General features: G+C 43.8%; 1 protein-coding gene across 7 annotated transcripts in view; it reads right to left on the bottom strand.

Annotated features, from left to right (window-relative positions):
• Positions 1–5,837, bottom strand: part of MIER3 (MIER family member 3) — a 30,053-nt gene extending 24,216 nt beyond the window's left edge. The window contains exons 1-4 of one of the 7 annotated variants that reach the window (XM_053301029.1): positions 5,487–5,835; positions 4,555–4,632; positions 3,104–3,173; positions 1,203–1,348 (exon numbers count right to left, since the gene is read on the bottom strand). In XM_053301029.1, the coding sequence (XP_053157004.1) occupies positions 1,203–1,301 (99 nt within the window). In that variant the 5' untranslated portion in view covers positions 1,302–1,348; positions 3,104–3,173; positions 4,555–4,632; positions 5,487–5,835. Of the gene's footprint in view, positions 1–1,202; positions 1,349–3,103; positions 3,174–4,554; positions 4,633–4,864; positions 4,910–4,972; positions 5,103–5,486 lie in introns of those variants that run through there. The other 6 variants (XM_053301027.1, XM_053301031.1, XM_053301028.1 and 3 more) reach the window with 6 other exon arrangements.
• Positions 5,838–17,214: the final 11,377 nt, after the last annotated feature.

The raw sequence follows: 17,214 nt of genomic DNA on the forward strand, positions 1-17,214 counted from the left end.
ATGAAAGGATCACCTAGATCCAAAATATACAAATAGCTATTCTAAATACAGGAGGATTCTGTATGCACAACTTAAACTGACACAGATGACATTGCAACCTAATCTTATGTTGTTATTATAACTGTAACAGATAAAGTAGTATCCTATCATCTGGGCAGACCAACATAGCTCTGCCACAGCTCTTGAAAATACACTTATATACTACAGCTATACTGCCCTTGGGCTTCCAGAGCTCCGTATAGCAGTAAAGTAAATACTACTTTGAGCACAAAGTATTCTCTAGGTACATTAAGCTTAAGAAGGTGCAATTAATACACTGCATGCACAACTTGCTATTGCAGTCTACAATTTTAAAATGTGAGTTTAGAGACAACATACTTTGGTAATTTCATATTTCAATGTAACAAGAACACACGAAACAGCACCATAGAGGCTAGTGATGTTTAGTTACACACAGTGTTCCCTCTAAGTTGTGCACACGTATACACTTTTTAAATGTCCGCACAGTTAATTTTAGATCCTGCTCAGATTGAATCAGGAAGGTCCCACTCTGAATATATGTATGCACACACTGCCTTGATACTGATGCTCAGAACAAAACTCATTCTGCACACAGATGAAAAAAATTAGAGAACACACTGCTTATACACACACACTGAGGCTCTACACACAATCAATGTGTAGAGCCTCATGGGGTTATGTGGGGAGAGTGTTTGCTGACACGATCAAGCAAACAAGGTTAAAGGAGCGCTTGGAGGGGTTAACGGAGGGGTTTTTAGGTGTGCTAGCCACCATGGAACCGCCGGGCTTTCCCGCAAGCCTGGTGGTTCTCATGATGTGGGGAAACTGGGCTGGGCTCCCTTAGCCCAGTTCCCCCCCGCCCCCCATTGTGAGAATAGCCTCAAAATGTTTCTTTATGTGGACTCAAATTGGCATTTATAATGACAATCAAAGCATACAGGGCAGTTGTCTGGGAATGGTTTTTTTACCCTCTTGTATTGTTACAGCAAAAGACTAAATTTTATGTTGCTGTTCTTTAAGTGGCTGCTCCTATAAACTATTTTACTGTATCAATGCAATTATATCAACATTTACTCAACTACTTCTACAAGAGCAATAGAGGAAAAGTGGGTAGGTCCCTGTTGGTGCTTCATAAACGGAGACAGAGAATATCCAGCATGTATAGGGGGAAAGTAGCTTACCTTTTCTAAGTCTTCAATCTCAGAACTGAAATTTTTCCCCTCATCCATCATTTCCTCCTCTTCAAGAGTTCTCTCATCATCATAGTCATGTACCAACATTTCAGCTGTAGGGTCAAAGTCATGATCTTCAGAAGATAAAGAGCCAACTATAAAAAACAATGTGAATCTCTTTAGCATCTAACAAAATTATACCAATGATATTTAATCATTTGAATTCACGGTCAATCCTCCAATGAGAAAGCATCAGCCTCCATTTTTACTACCCATAAATTGTAAGCATACTTATGTCTTGCCATTTAAATCATGGAAGCAATGAGCTTCATGCTCTTTATTCTAGAATAGCTCTACTGGGCTAGTGAAATGACTATTCTGGATCAGAAGTCCTACTGACATCACAGAATCACTCAACTAAAGACTTAATTTCAAGTATGGAAACTGAACATAACTATATTTGCATCAATAGCAATTATGCATGCCAATATAAACTATACCAAATTAGTTAAAACAATAAATTGTTGTTATCCTTATTTGATAGTAACTTCCTTGGTCATGGGACTTCAATACAATGAATCACTGCATAAGCACAAACCAATTTAAGCACAATGGTTCATATCGGGGAAACCCAATACAGTTTGGATCAGAGCTTGCAGAAATGTTGTGTCAATAGACACACACTTATTTAATGGGGGGGAGGCGGGGGCAGAATAACACAGATGTAGCTGAATCATTTGAAATGGTGATTTAAAACTAGCACAATTCAGACAAAGGGAAGAAGCTGCCTAAATAAAATGTGAAACTGAGTGCTCACAACTCATTTGTAACTAGTTTAAAAGAAGTGATACTTTTTTAAAGCTGTGTGTAAGCTAGTCCAAGAATATGCAACATTCCTGGAGGACAAAACACATAGTTGTCTTGCAGATTTATGATAATACATTTGTGTGATGAATGCCATTTATCTAGACTCTGCCTAAAAGTCAGCAAATTTCCTTTATTCTTATTAGTTTTTTAAAAAAAACCCAGAGCAATGTCAAACTACACATTTCCTACTAAATATGAAGTATCGTCAACAGAACAATTCAGACTTGTAAGAGAGATTTCTATTCAATTTACCTAAAGTTGTTGGAATGGAGGAACACATTTCAAACAAGGTAACAACTTTTAAGAAGTCTCTAAAGACACATTTTTTTCACCCAAGCTTTTAAACTAGATTTGTGTTTTTTTTTTTTAATCGTTTTAAGTTTTCATTTTGGTTTAAATTTGTTTTATGTTGTTGTAAACTGCCCAGAGACAGAAGTTTGGGGTGGTCTAAAAATATGATAAATAAATGGATATAAAAGCAAACAAATAAAATAATTGATACAATATAAGACAAAAAATTTGTATTCAAATAATGAATACAAATAAAAATTAGCATACACAGATTTAATTTCCTTTTAAAATGCAATTTCCCTCTCTTTGAGGACTATTGCTTATAAAAATGCTTTATTTAATCCTAACTAGCAAAAACATGTTATGTGGAACTACTCGTGCTAATAAAGTTAAGGATAAGCACGTGTGCTTTAGATTTGCAACTTATATTTTTAAATGTATGGTGCAAGTCCAGCCAAAGTTAAGTGCTCTGAGGTCCCATTGGAAACATTTAAGTATGTGTGTATCTCTTCCAGTGAAATAAGTGGCACGTAAAGTATCTAATAATGGTTGGATTGCACCCATGGCTTTCTTTAAAATTAGAACTAAGTGTAAAGATGTAGTTTACAATTTTAAATGTAGAATATATTATATATGCAGATATTTGGGTCCTGATCATAAAAATGATAAATTATTTTTTCTTACAAATTTCTTACAATAAATTTAAATACACCAAAATGCTGTACATTAATTATTCTGAAAACTGTACTTGCCAAGTGCTGCTTTGGGTTGTTTTATAATTGTTTATATAGTTTAAAGAAGAAAGTGAATTCCATTTATAGCCTGTAAATGAAAAAAAGGTTTACTTAGCTAACTTGAAACAACCAGTTAACACCTCTTATATAATGTATTTTTAATCAAGATGAGCAAAGTCTTGCTCTATTAACAGGTTTTAACATTAAATGGCAATGTTTTCTATGAAAGATACCTAGTTTGCAAGATTTTACTTCTTATTTCATTAGAAGATCAATATTCACTTTACTTCAACTTCATTGACACAAGTAGTTCCACTTCTACATTTTTCTAATTAAAGTTAAGTAAGTGCTACAAACATAGCAACAATCACTCACTACAAAAGGACTGAAATACTGAGATCAAGGCTGCAATTTCACACACACACACTAGAACCAAGTAGAACATTATTTTAAGTAAATATGCATAGGATCAAGCACTATGGCTGTAATCCCATGCACTTCCACAGTTCTAACAATCCCATGCACTTCCACAATTCTAACAACAGACAACATCCAGACTAAGCCTTGTGTAAGTGCAATGCTACCGCTTATGCACAGAGGAGGGGGGCGGGTTTCACATATCCCACCCCCTTACCTCATCAACCTCCTATACCTGTCAAAAATATGTCTCTCGGGGTTTGGAAATGCACAACGGTGATGCACATAGGTGTCCAGGAAGGGATCACATTCATTTCAACAGGATTTACTTCCAAGTAGTATGCTTACAACTGCAAACATGCAGAAGTAAAAGTTCTTAAGAATTTAATGATTTATTAAATGTTTAATGTTTTACAAACTGATAGTATTTTATGGTTTATACTGTTGTAAGCTGGCCCGAGGACTTTGTGTGCGGAAATGGTACATTTAAAATATTAAAGTGTCCCATTTAAATCTAGATGAATTACTTCTGAAGTAACTGGGTTAAGTTTGGGTTGCAAGGCTACAATTCTAAATTCACTTATCAGAAAGTAAGTCCTACTGAGTTCAGGAGGCTTTACTTCCAAATAAACATGTTTAGGATCAGGCTTAAAGCCCTTGCTACAAAGCAGAGTCTCTGAGGTCATTACTCTGGAATAAATGGTTTAAGGAATGTTTTACAAGTGATCATTTTAAAGCACAAAACAAATAGCATTAGAGATTTTGCTAGACTTTCATTAAAATTGTGTTTCAGCCTTGCATGTACCTCTGATTTTATTTATAAGATTACTGTTTATGGCCAATCACTACAGATTCTACCCGAGGTGAGTGAACACTCCTACAGGGTGTGCCACTGAGGACTCTGATTAAAACACACAGGGATGACTTTTAAACGAAAAAGTGAGAATAAAAGAATGGAGGAGGGAGAAAGGAAAATCACTGTACATATCAGACAAAAATGTACAAAGCATCCTTTGACAGATGCGCCTGTCACCACTGGCCCTTAACCGTACCCAAAAGCTTCCCACTGCCGGAATCACAGAAGAAGGAACTGAACAGGACAAACCTGGGCTCGAACTCCCAAAGGAAGCCTGAAACAAGCAAGAGAGAAAAGAAGCAGTTAGAGGCAGGCTTGGGCCAATGGAGTCGAGAAGAGAGGACTTCGGAAGGAGTTTGAGAAAGGCACTCTTCCCCGTCCGGCTCGCTCCCACCCATCTCGCCGCCCCTCCCGCTCTTCTCTTCGCCTCCGGAACTTCCCATCCCGTCTTGTTTTGTTGCTCCGTATCTCTCGCTCCCTCCCCACCCCCCACTGGATGGGCGCACCTACTACTGTGTCTCCATCCATCCCTCGCCCGGTCTCCCGGCTGCCTTCGCCGTCCTTCTGCCCGGCTCCCTCCCTCGCTGCCTCTCGCCCTCCAGCCCGAGCAGCACCTTCTCCCTCCGCAGCCTCTCTGGCGTGAACGCCGGGCCCTGACACCCCAGTTCCCATCTCGGCCAGGGAGGTGACAGGGGCTGCCCGAGGAGGAGGAGGACTGCCCGCTGGCGAATCCTGCCGCCGCCGCCGCCGCCGCCTTCTCCTCTCCTCAGCCCGACGGGTCTCCCTCCATCCCCGTCTCGCCCCCCAGGGGGCTGCCTGAGCTGGGCCGCCCCGCTCCTAGCCGCGGGACTCTGTGGGTGGGGACCGGCCGGACGCCCCGCTCCTCAGACAGCTCGAGCGAGAGAGACGGAGCTGCTGGCCGCGGCCTAGTCGCGCAGGCGGCAGCGGCTCCCCCGGTACGAGCCGCTCGAGGGGACCCCGGCCGGCCCCTGAGGCCCTCTCGGCGAGGCTCCGGCCCTCGGGGGCGAGTTATGGGGGTGCCGAGGCGGCCGTGAGGGGCCAGCCCGCGACAGAGCCCCACCAGGAGCCCGCCGGACCCCAGCGCCCCTACCCGCTTTCCCCGCTCACCTCCGCCATATTGGGAGCGCTCGGGCTGAGCAGCAGCGATGCGCCAAGTGCCCGGATGGGGCCGCTAAGCCAATGGCAACCCGGCCGGGACTGGGACTGGAGCCGGCCAAGCGAAGCGAAAAACCGAAGCGAGGGGGGGGAACACGAGGGGCAGAGGAGGAGGGTTGCCTGCCTGGCCGGGGGTTGGGGAGAGGTAGGCGGCGGCGCCCAGTCCGTCCCTTCCTGTCAGGGACTGTTGCCCGCTGTCCCCCACCCGCCAATACTGAGGTCCTGACAAGAGGCGTGATATCCTCGGGGCGACCAGGCGACCTCCCCGCTGCAATGCAAACCCAGGGAGCTGCTGACAGGAGGGAACCCCGTGCGGCTCAATTCCTGAAGTTTGACAGGGTCCTCCTCCTCCTCCTCCTCCTCCATCATCTCTCATCATGGTGGGAGAGGCTGGCAGAGAAACTACTTTAAGTCACAGCGGAATGACAGACACGGGGAATAACGAGAGGAATCTGCACACACAGAGAACTCACTCCATAGTTTGAGGGGAAGGAGGAGGGGCTTGATGCGGACCCCCACCCCAACACACACACATTTACCTAGGAGCTGCAAAACGATTCTCCTCGCTCGCACCCCACCCCAAATCTAGCACTTTCTAAGCCTTCCAGAGAGGGTATAATACTAGCAACCTGTAGAACGCCCTTCCAGAAGTTAGCTGCAAAAATCCGATTATAGTAATAACTGCATACATTTTAAACTGCTCCTCTTACTTGGATGTGTGGTCCACTTCCTAAGATCTTGATCCATTACATCAGTAGGTGGTAGGGAGATGGTAACAATCCCTAGCAAATAATCCAGACCCATACAAGTAGGGTCTGAACCACAAATAGTTCCAGAGTCCTAGATGGCACTGCTGTTAAATCACGCTGAATAATCCACCATATTTGATGAAATGATCTTTGAAAACATTATTCAGATAAAATGGATGATTGGGTCCGTTTCACCTGCCAACAAAAGGAGCATCATGAGGTTAACAATAAAAAGGACTTTGGGGCACTTCCAGTTGGGGACTTTGGTTTAGGATTGCCACACCTTGTCCACTCACTTGTTAGGGAAGTTGACATGACATCTTCATCCATCATCCACCAGTATTTTTCCCAAGCTTCAATAGTCATATTTATTAACACAGAAAATCTGACCTTTTGGAGAACATCAGCTCAGTTACTGCACAAGTGGGCTGTACTACTGTTTCATCTACTTTTGAGAGGCACATGTTCAGATACAACAGAACAGAAAGAGGGCGAGGGGTAAAAGGGAGATGTTCCATCTGAATGGTACCTGCCGGCTCTCTTTATGGTCACCGGGGCGTTTTCCAGGTTACACTCTGCAACGTACTCACACCATGTCCTCTAAGTGCCCCTCCATATTGCCTGTGTTTCCACATTGATGTCGCTAAGTTGTCCCACCTTAATCACTGGAGGGACAGTTGGTGGGCACATGGGAGACAGCCTTCGCATGTGCAGCCCGTAGGTTATGGGATTCCCTCCCCTGTGAGATCTGTCTTGCCCACTCTGTGCCCTGCTTTAGACATAAGTTTAATCAAAACATATCAAAAATTTGACATACTTTTTGATATCAGTCAAAAAGCAGTGTTTAAAGTGCTTGTGATCTCTCATAATTCCCTCCACCCCAGTCATTTATGTGTAATTTGGTATTTGAGAATGGCTCCTCTGAAAATCCTTTTGTGGTCTTTTATTGTATCTTTTTAGCTATTGTATTTCATTGCTTATATTTATTATTTTTACTTGATTGTTGTAAGCTATCTTGAGCTTGTTGACAATGAGGGATATACTTATTTATATAAATAGATAGGACCTGCTCAATTGCTTCAACCTTAAGTTCCTAGTCTCCTTCCTTTTCTCCTTCCAGTGGAGAAAATTGGACCCACCACTGGAGTGCATTAATTCACTTTACATGTCTTCAGATTCTGAACTTAGAACCTGATGTTAATTGTTTTCTGTGGATCACACAAAGGATGGAACAATTTTCTCTATTACATCAGAAGTGTGCATAATTTTTGGTTTCACAGAACTCATCATCATTAATTAATTTGAATGAAACTCAAAAACTCATATACAGGAGATCTCACAATGAAGGGAAGTAAACAGTGGGGTCCCTGGAAGATCCCCCCCCCTTTTGGAAAGGATATTGCTTAGCATTCATAAGTAGTCTGGAGTCAAAGTTGAACACTGAAGTAGCCACATTTGGAGATTATATCCATATTTAGCATGGTGAAAATGCAAATAGAAAATGCTCCAAAAAGCTCCAAAAGGATCTCTTCGGAGTGGGTGAATAGCAAATGGTTCATTACAGGTGAAACTCGGAAAATTAGAATATGGTGCAAAAGTCCATTAATTTCAGTAATGCAAATTAAAAGGTGAAACTGATATATGAGACAGACGCATTACATGCAAAGCGAGAGAAGTCAAGCCTTAATTTGTTATAATTGTGATGATCATGGCGTACAGCTCATGAAAACCCCAAATCCACAATCTCAGAAAATTAGAATATTACATGGAACCAAGGAGACAAGGATTGAAGAATAGAACAATATCGGACCTCTGAAAAGTATAAGCATGCATATGTATTCAGTACTTGGTTTGGGCCCCTTTTGCAGCAATTACTGCCTCAATGCGACGTGGCATGGATGCTATCAGCCTGTGGCACTGATGAGGTATTATGGAAGACCAGGATGCTTCATTAGCGGCCTTCAGCAATTCTGCATTGTTTGGTCTCATGTCTCTCATCCTTCTCTTGGCAATGCCCCATAGATTCTCTATGGGGTCAGGTCAGGCAAGTTTGCTGGCCAATCAAGCACAGTACACTGTATACTTTTCAGAGGTCCGATATTGTTCTATTCTTCAATCCTTGTCTTCTTGGTTCCATGTAATATTCTAATTTTCTGAGATTGTGGATTTGGGGTTTTCATGAGCTGTACGCCATGATCATCACAATTATAACAAATTAAGGCTTGACTTATCTCGCTTTGCATGTAATGCGTCTGTCTCATATATCAGTTTCACCTTTTAATTTGCATTACTGAAATTAATGGACTTTTGCGCGATATTCTAATTTTCCGAGTTTCACCTGTATAATTAAGTGCAAAGTAATACACAGGGGCAAAAAAAATCCCAACCATATATAAACAAATTAGGTTTGAACTGTCAGTGACTAACCAAGAAACAAGATCTTAGAGTTACTGTAGATATAGTTCCATGAAAACATCAACTTTTTGTGTGGTGTGATGGTGAAAAAGGCAAATTCCAGTTCCAAGAATTATTAGGAAAATAACTGGAAATTAAACAGCTAGAATTTTTTGCCTGTATATAAATCTCTTGTATGGTCACATTTGGAATATTGTGTACAGTTCTTTAAAGGATACCACAGAGCTGGAAAAGGTGCAGAAAAGGGCAACCAAAATGGTTGGAATACCTTTTGAAGAAAGCTAAAGCCTTTTATGCTCTTTAGCTTAGAAAAAAGATGACAGAAGTGGAGGTACATATGTTTCTAAAATTATGCATGATGTGCAAAAAGTAGAGACAGATTCTCTCTCTCTCTACCCCCTCCCTCCTGTGCTAACATACAAAAATACAAGATATTAGGAGAAAAATACAAGATATTAGTGTTTTGTCAAAAACACTCATGTCACGTCTAGTTTGATCTTAAATGCAGACTACACTCTAGTCAGTGTAGATGAAGCATAGGATTGTGCCCTAACTTCTGCTAGATTGTGTACAGAGAAAGCTGTGGCAACCTGAAGCCAAATTAATATATTATAGTATTAATATATTGTAGTATGATTTCCCATAAGAAAGAGTGAAATAGGATTTTATTACTAAATCTCAAGCTACAAAAGTAGACATTAGAGGCGGGAGTAAATGGGTGGGTGGGGGGGACGACTACCCAAACAAGAAATGCTGTCTGCATGGAAATATCCACTCGGGGGGAGAGAATATGTTTCTGATTTGTAGATACTGGTTTATTTATCTTGGCTCTTGAGTATCTTCTATGTACACATTAGCACTTTTCTTCTGCTTTTAAAAAAAAATTTAAAATCTGGTTATTGTGAAATGGAATTGCTCTGTGCCAAATTATTTACTTGTAACACTTGTTTAAATGTTAAAGTGCAAAGTTAGTCATTTACACTTTTTCATCTTCAGAAAAAACAGTGTTAAAATCCAGATCACACAGAGATAAAGTGACATCTCAAAACATTTTAACAGCCCCTGACTCACAACTAGAAGATATAACATTCCTTCACAGCAAGATTTTCTTTGATATTAAACTAGACAAATGGAAAAAGACATACAATATTAGGGGTGCAGATCTTCCAGTAATCATTTAAGGAGTTCCCCCCTCTTTTTACTGAACTCCCCACCCCAACCTAATATTCTCCAATCCCCAAAGCACATTCTTCTCCTCACCAAAATGTCTTTTCTCTCTTTCAAAAAAATTTAAGTGGGGAGAGGAGCTGCTCCTCCTTTCCCTCAGTCTGCACCTCTGACCAATATCAGACAGAAAACACATTCCACTTAGACCATAAATGCTTGCTGCAGATGTGTGCTAAGGGTGTGCCAGGAAAGACTCTGTATTAGCATCACATCAGAAAAGGTTTTGGAAAAGTCACAATAAGGTACAACATGGCACAGGACAATTCTGCCTGTTGGCTGGAACCCAAACACTGGACTTTGGTCTGAACCAGAAAGGTAATCCTTATGTAAACATTCCTCTTAAATCTATACTTGGCTGTGCTAATGGGGCAGGATATCAGAACGGACTGACAACCTGCTGGTCTGTGGGCATTGAATACACAGCGGAGAGGAGAGCTGGCCTTCTGGTAGCAAGCATGACTTATTCCCTTTGCTAAGCAGGGTCTGCCCTAGTTCCATATGAATGGTAGACATGTGTGACTGGGGACTGAGCCTCTCTGGGAAGAGCATCTGCATGCAGAAGATTCCAAGTTCCTTCCTGGTATGACTCTCCAAGATAGGGCTGAGAGAGATTCCTGCCTGCAACCTTGGAGGCAGCCGTGGAGCCAGCCAAACGGCAGTCTGGGTCTGGCCCCGCTCGGAGGCCCCCTCCAGTTATGCCTATGCATGATGTCACGTGCACGGGGGCATGGCTCGGGCTCCAGAGGAGCCCAGAGCGAACTCCCCACTCCTGCCTGGCCTGCTGAGAGCCCAAGTGAACTCTCTGTTTGTTATTTCAGGCAGTGCCGGGTGCCTGATAGGACATTTTCCCCAGGGGCGTAGCAAGGTTGGAGGGGGCCCAGAGACAAGATTTTAAAATGGGCCCCTCACTGATATACACACACAAACACACTTCACAATATATAATGCACTCACACTCACATCCCCATTATGAATACAGTGAAAATCTAGTTCACATTGAATCTAGTTTTTTTACTCTCTGCTCCTGCCGATCTTCAAGAGACTCAACATAATTCATAGGGGGTGCAACATGGGCGGGTGGGGAGTCATGTGATGTGCCTCTGGGGGGCCCCTTGAGGCAGTGGGGCCCCAAGACGACTGCCTCCCCTTGCCTAATGGTAGTTACGCCCCTGATTTTCCCCTTTCCCTGGAGGGAGAGAAAGGGGGAAATGTCCTATTGGGCAGCCGGCACTGCCTGAAATAACAAACAGAGTTTGCCTGGGCTCTTGGCAGTCCGGGTGCAAGAGGGAGGAGTTCGCTCTGGGCTCCTCTGGAGCCTGAGTCATGGGGCTTTGGTGGCTCTTTTAATTGGCAGCTCGGGTTCTTTGAACCTGTTCACACAATAGTGGCTACGTCCCTGCTTGGAGGAGCTGCTGCCAGTCTGGGTAGACAATTCTGAGCTGGATGGACCAGTGGTCTGACTGGGTATATGGCAGCTTCCTATGTTTCTAAGGCATGTAATGACATATTCTGGACTAAATCTAGTAATCAAAAGCAGCTGATATCATCCAGCACATAATGGACATAGAGCGCCAAACTGACTTAGGCAGGGTCCCAAACTTCCTCATCTATGAGAGACTAAGATACACTGCAACTCCTGTTGTATACCTAATGCAGCTGGAAGCCCCCAAACACAGAAGGGCCTTCACCCTGGCCCTTTGTGGTGCCCTCCCCATAGCTGTGCTAGAAGGCACATACAGGAAGACTCTCTTCTCCGAACACCTGTGCCCCTGCGACTCTGGGCAACTCGAAACAACAGAGCACGTCCTCCTCCATTGCCCATTCTACAGAGACATTTGTCTCACCCTCATCCTTCCACTAATACTCAGGTCCCCAGATCTCTCAAGCCAATTCTACACCTCTCTCCTGCTCTCTGACTCCAACCCTGTGTTACCACACATAACGTTGCCGAGTTCTGTGCAGCAGAGTGTTAAATTCATCGGGTCTTGACACAGGCAGCAAGAACTAAGCAGGCCTGACACAGGAGTTCCACTCCTACCTCTCTGGTAGATTCCAGATGATGTCGCTTGGAGACTTTTGCTCTGTAAAGCGAGAACTGAAGTGTGGAGTTCCAGGCTCCAAACTCTTAGGGATGTGCACGGAACTGGCAGGGGCCGGTTCGAAGGCAGGGGTGGGACAACTTTAAGGGCAGGGGAGGGTGCACTTACCCCTCCCTCTGCTTCCCCCCACCCTCCGCTGGCACTGGGATTGTAAAGATTCTGTTGGGGCGGCAGCATAGCTCCCTGCTGCCCCATTCCATCCATGGCCAGAAAGTGGAGGGAAGGTGCTTTGAGCCTCCGAACTGCCCGGATTCGAAACCGACTCAATGGCACACTTTTACTTTACTTTACTTTACTTTACTTTACTTTAGTCACCCGTTATTATAGTTCTGTCTCTCTTTGATGCCTCTCTGATTAGCTTCTCCAGGTCACTCTCAGCATTTTGATCTGGAGAGCAATAGACATGCAGAGATGGGTTTTGAGCCATTGCAAAGGTCAAGCTCCCAGCAGTCAGGTTCCTATGGGAGCTGGCAGTTCAGGTGGGCTAGAAGCAGATACAAATTAGAACTGGGAATCAGAGTCAAATCAGGATTAATCCTTGGTTTGAATCTCACCTCTACTTTAGACTCATGCTTCTATATCATCTTCCCACAATCACCTCATGGCTTTTTAAATTTCATCCAGACTGGGCAGCTCCGTTTTTGAAAGGCTTCAGCCAGCACTGGGTTCTCAGCCTGGCCAGGAACGTGTCTCCCTGCTTTTGCAAGCACAGAGAGGTGTTCTCGGCCATGCTGTGAACGTGGTTCACAGCAAAGGGAGGAAAGCACAGCAAAAGGAGGAGAGCTGGTCTTGTGGTAGCAAGCATGACTTATCCCCTTAGCTAGCAGGGTCTGTCCTGGTTGCATCTAAATGGGAGACGATGTGTGAGCACTATAAGATATTCCCCTTCGGGGATGGAGCTGCTTTGGGAAGAGCAGAAGGTTCCAAGTTCCCTCCCTGGCTTCTCCAAGATAGGGATGAGAGAGATTCCTGCCTGCAACCTTGGAGAAGCTGCTGCCAGTCTGTGAAGACAATACTGAGCTAGATAGACCAATGGTCTGACTCAGTATATGGCAGCTTCCTATGTTCCTATGTGGTGCCCTCTGAAATTTACTTGCAAATGGGGCGCATGGCCCCATTTGTCAGTGTGGCCATGCCCCCTACATCTGACAGCCCGGGTTCTTTGAAATCTCCCCCCGCGCAATGGTGGCTCTGCCCCTGATCCAGACACATGTACAGTTCTTAAAGAACATTTGTGCAGTCCAAAAATGCAATTCCTTTCAAAAGTTGTGTTATGTTAGATAATGTAAAAAGTAAGTGACAAACAAGGAGAAAAGTTAAGTGAGTAGTCCAGGCTCCTGAGAACCGGACACTGATTAAGTGCACCCATTTCTCCTCCCCTGCCAAAGATGCTTATTGCAGATTCCACTGCTACTTGCAACAGAGTTTTCACCAATGAATATAATGCTCTTCTGCAATAGTGCTGTTAGATTCCCAGTTCTGAGGATTTCTGCCACTCTGTGTAGAAATCTCAAATTATCTTAAATATCATGGATTGTGATTCCAGACAACAAAATATGTGTGTACAAGGAAAATGCACAGGTGTATGTTGTAGTGGTGAACACTGTGTGTACAAATTACACTCACATACCATTGTAAAGTTCTGGATTTTCCTTTTTAAAAGCCTTGGATCAGCTGGAAGTAGAATTGAAATGGCGGTTCCACAAGGCACTTAATATAATGCTATTTTTGCCATTAAAAAATCGGCAATGCCTGTTCTCACAGACAAGATCTTAGTATATGTTTGCTTTCTGTCTCTTTCTGCAAAGGTCCAGCTTCTCCCCAGGGGCACCCTTCCCCCCAGACTTCTGGGCAGAAGTCCGGTGTTCCACACCTTCTGGGGCCCGGCCCCCAAATCCTCCCTTAAATGTTGCAGGTGACCACACCCACCATTGGCCCACATTGTGCCAGATAGCCAAGCTCGAATGTACTGAGGCTGAGTCTCCTCTCCACACTGCTTCGCTTTCCAACCAGCTCCTTTCAGGGTCTTCTCCTACAAAAAGTGAACTCCTATGTGATATGTGCAGGTCAGTGGGAAGTATCTTATTCTATTCAGAATAAGAAGTAACTTATTCAGAATCTCTTCTTAAAAAAACACCCCAAACAAGTTTCCAGCGTTCCCTGAGCATGTTCTGGTGTAAAAAAATAGTGTGCTGCTGCTTATCTTGTGGCAGAGGGTGGGGTCGGGGGAGGCTGAAGGTCTTTAGGTCCAGGCTCCAAAATTACCTAAGTGCACTTGTGCTTCTCCCTTCTACTGGCTGTTTAATGAATAGCTTCCCCCTTGCCCCTTTCTCTTAAAGCAGCTAATTCGCCGCTTCCTGTTCACTTGCAGTGACCACTGTATTCCTAAACTGGCTTTTAATTATTTAGTTCCTGCTCATGGTGGTGGGCTATTTTGTTTCCTCTTTGCAGCCAGGGCAATTGCTCATTTTAAAAAAATGCATGCAATCTGCAATTGTGAAAAACTAGCTAACAAACAAATAAAGGTCTCCTTGTAAAGAAGAAAACAGTAATTAAAGTCCACCACCAAAACCAGCAGAGAGGGAATAGTAACTGTTTCATTAAAGGACAATTAAAGGAATGTCCCACAGCCATGGCAAGTGAGTAGGAAACCATCATTTTGTGTTGGGTTTTTTCATTTCACTTAGCTTTGTTAGTGGTTTAAATGGGAAATGGATTTGCAGGAGATGGACATCTGTGTCACTGTGCCACACGCAAGCAGACAGTGACAGTGGGAGTGGGACTCATTGCACATGGGACAACCTGTAACTTTTCTGGTAAGTTATGTCTACTTTTGAGTAAGGAAAGGGAAACAGAATGACTACTCCTGAGCAACCAGACTTTCTTGGTTGTTGCCCCAAGACTGTGGAATGAGCTCCCTACTGAGATACGATCCTCCCATCTCTGACAATTTTTAGAAAGCATTTGAAAACCCACTTCTTCACCCAAGCCTTTTCTGTTCTTTAAAATTTTAAGGTTTTAATTTGTGGTTGATTTTAAATTGTTAAATTGTTTTAAGTTTTTGTATATATTTTAACTTGTTTTATACTATTGTTAACTGCCCAGAGATGAAAGTTTGGGGCGGGGTACAAATGTAATAAATAAAATAAAATAAAATAAAAGGAAACAGGAAGTGGACATGGCTGGGAGATTCTGATAAAAGGCAGAGGAAGGACAAAGTGAGGCCAGGAAAGAATCTCCTTGCAGCTAAGTTCAAGGGAAAGTCAGGGAAGGATACTTGTTAAGCCCTTTCTCTCCATCTGAGGCCCCATGGCATTATCATGAGATCCAGCCAAAGAACTTATATCCAAGCTAGAGTGCACAGAACCAGTCTGGAGGACATTTATGGATCTCCGAACCGGTTCAAAAGTCCCTTGATTCAGCTGGTTTGAAGTTGGGCGGGGGGATAACTTTAAGGACTGGGGAGGGTGCTCTTACCCCGCCCTCCGCCATGTTTTCCCTGCCAGCGGTATCATTAAAATCAGTCCCGCGGGGTGGCAGCATATCTCCTTGCTGCCCTGGTATATTGCGAGGCATAAGTGTCCAGAAGTGGCCGCTGTGCACGTGAGCATGACATGGGTGCAAGCGAGCATGACGTGCATGTCGTGACATGTACATGCGCAGTGGACCCTTCTGGCCACTTCCAGTCCACGACGTACCAGGGCAGCAATGAGGTACACTGCCTCATTGCTGCCCTGGAACCGATTTTAATGACAGTGCTGGTGGGGGAAATGTGGTATCCTTAAAGTTATCCCCCACCCTTTGAACCAGCAGCTGCCGGTTCCGTGCACATCTCTAATCCATACCCAAGTCTAGTAAGGAGGTAACAGCTGAGGGCCAGAGCTCAAAGAAAGAGCTGTTGAACCAGAAAAGGCTGGCTGCAATCAGAGGGGTTATATAGGAACTTGGGGTAGCCCTGCCCCTTCCTGGAACTCAGGTTGGCCATGATCCAAGCAGGTGCCTGAGCTGGCCTCCCTTCCTCCTGAGTATGCCTATTAGTAGAGAGGCTCTTAGAAGCTAGGTGAGCACATTGTCTCTGGTATTTGAGTTTAGCCCTGGCACGGCATTGCCTGTGCTCCTGGCAATGGAGAGAGTGCCAGGCACAGGACTGGGAGCCATTGGAGGAGTGGATGCCAGGAGGGGTGGCAGGCTCCGCTCAGGGGCTGCTCAAAGTCTGCGGGATCTGGGTGGTTTTGGTCTTGGCTGGGGTGTGCTCATCCTCCTCTGAATCAGTCTCCTCTAGGTGAAAGTATGGGTGGGTCCCAACATCCAGCCAACAGCTGCTGGTGCCTCCCAACCCTGCCCCTTCACCGGCCCCAAACCTGAGCTCTCCAAAACGCAGTCATTGCCTAACCACTTTGCGTTCCGCTTGTACAGAATATGGACACCTGTGCTTTCTGTGGGTGGAGAAGTTTTGACATCTAAGCAGGGAGTTAACTTCCTGTTTGTTGAGTAATGAGCAGGTGCTCATGGATCTTACTATAAACATTTGTAGAAATGTCATGTGTTCTGCCGATTCTGCACAATGTCTATATACTGCATGTAACTTTAAAGGAAGAGACATGCTGAGTTGGTGCAACATGATTTGGCAAAGTTCTCTCTATAATGAACTCAGGAAATTGTATCATCATTTATATGGCTAAATGAGAGGGAATGGATATGGCTAAATGGAATTTAATTTCTGTATTAAATACAAAAACAACATTTGTGGAGCTATCAATTGTGATGTGTTGGGGATCAGGCTTGGAAACGTCCCAAATAACTATTATGGATGCTATGAAAGATTATTAGCATTTTACCTGAAATTCTAGCTGTAGTAGACCAGAAAGTTCCTTAGGCATTTTAAAACCGCTGATCAAAAGACGTTGCAGATTCACTGAATCCTCCTGGAGCAAAGTGGGTATGCATAATATGTAGGTTATTTTTTAAATCCTTGCAGGGGATTTATACTGCTTTTTAGACATAATAATGGGTCAAGAAATAACGTCTACAGTCCATGTCTGTTCAGAGTCTATATCTGAGAGCACAGACTATATTGATAGCTGTCATTAATCTCTGGGATTGATTGTCCCCCAATCAAAGTCATCTTCATGTAGGTAGACCAGACCAACTCTGTCTCTACTAGCTTGAGTTCTCGTCTCCCTAGGTTTA

Source organism: Hemicordylus capensis, chromosome 2 (assembly GCF_027244095.1).
Source record: "Hemicordylus capensis ecotype Gifberg chromosome 2, rHemCap1.1.pri, whole genome shotgun sequence".
NCBI classification, from domain to species: domain Eukaryota; kingdom Metazoa; phylum Chordata; class Lepidosauria; order Squamata; family Cordylidae; genus Hemicordylus; species Hemicordylus capensis.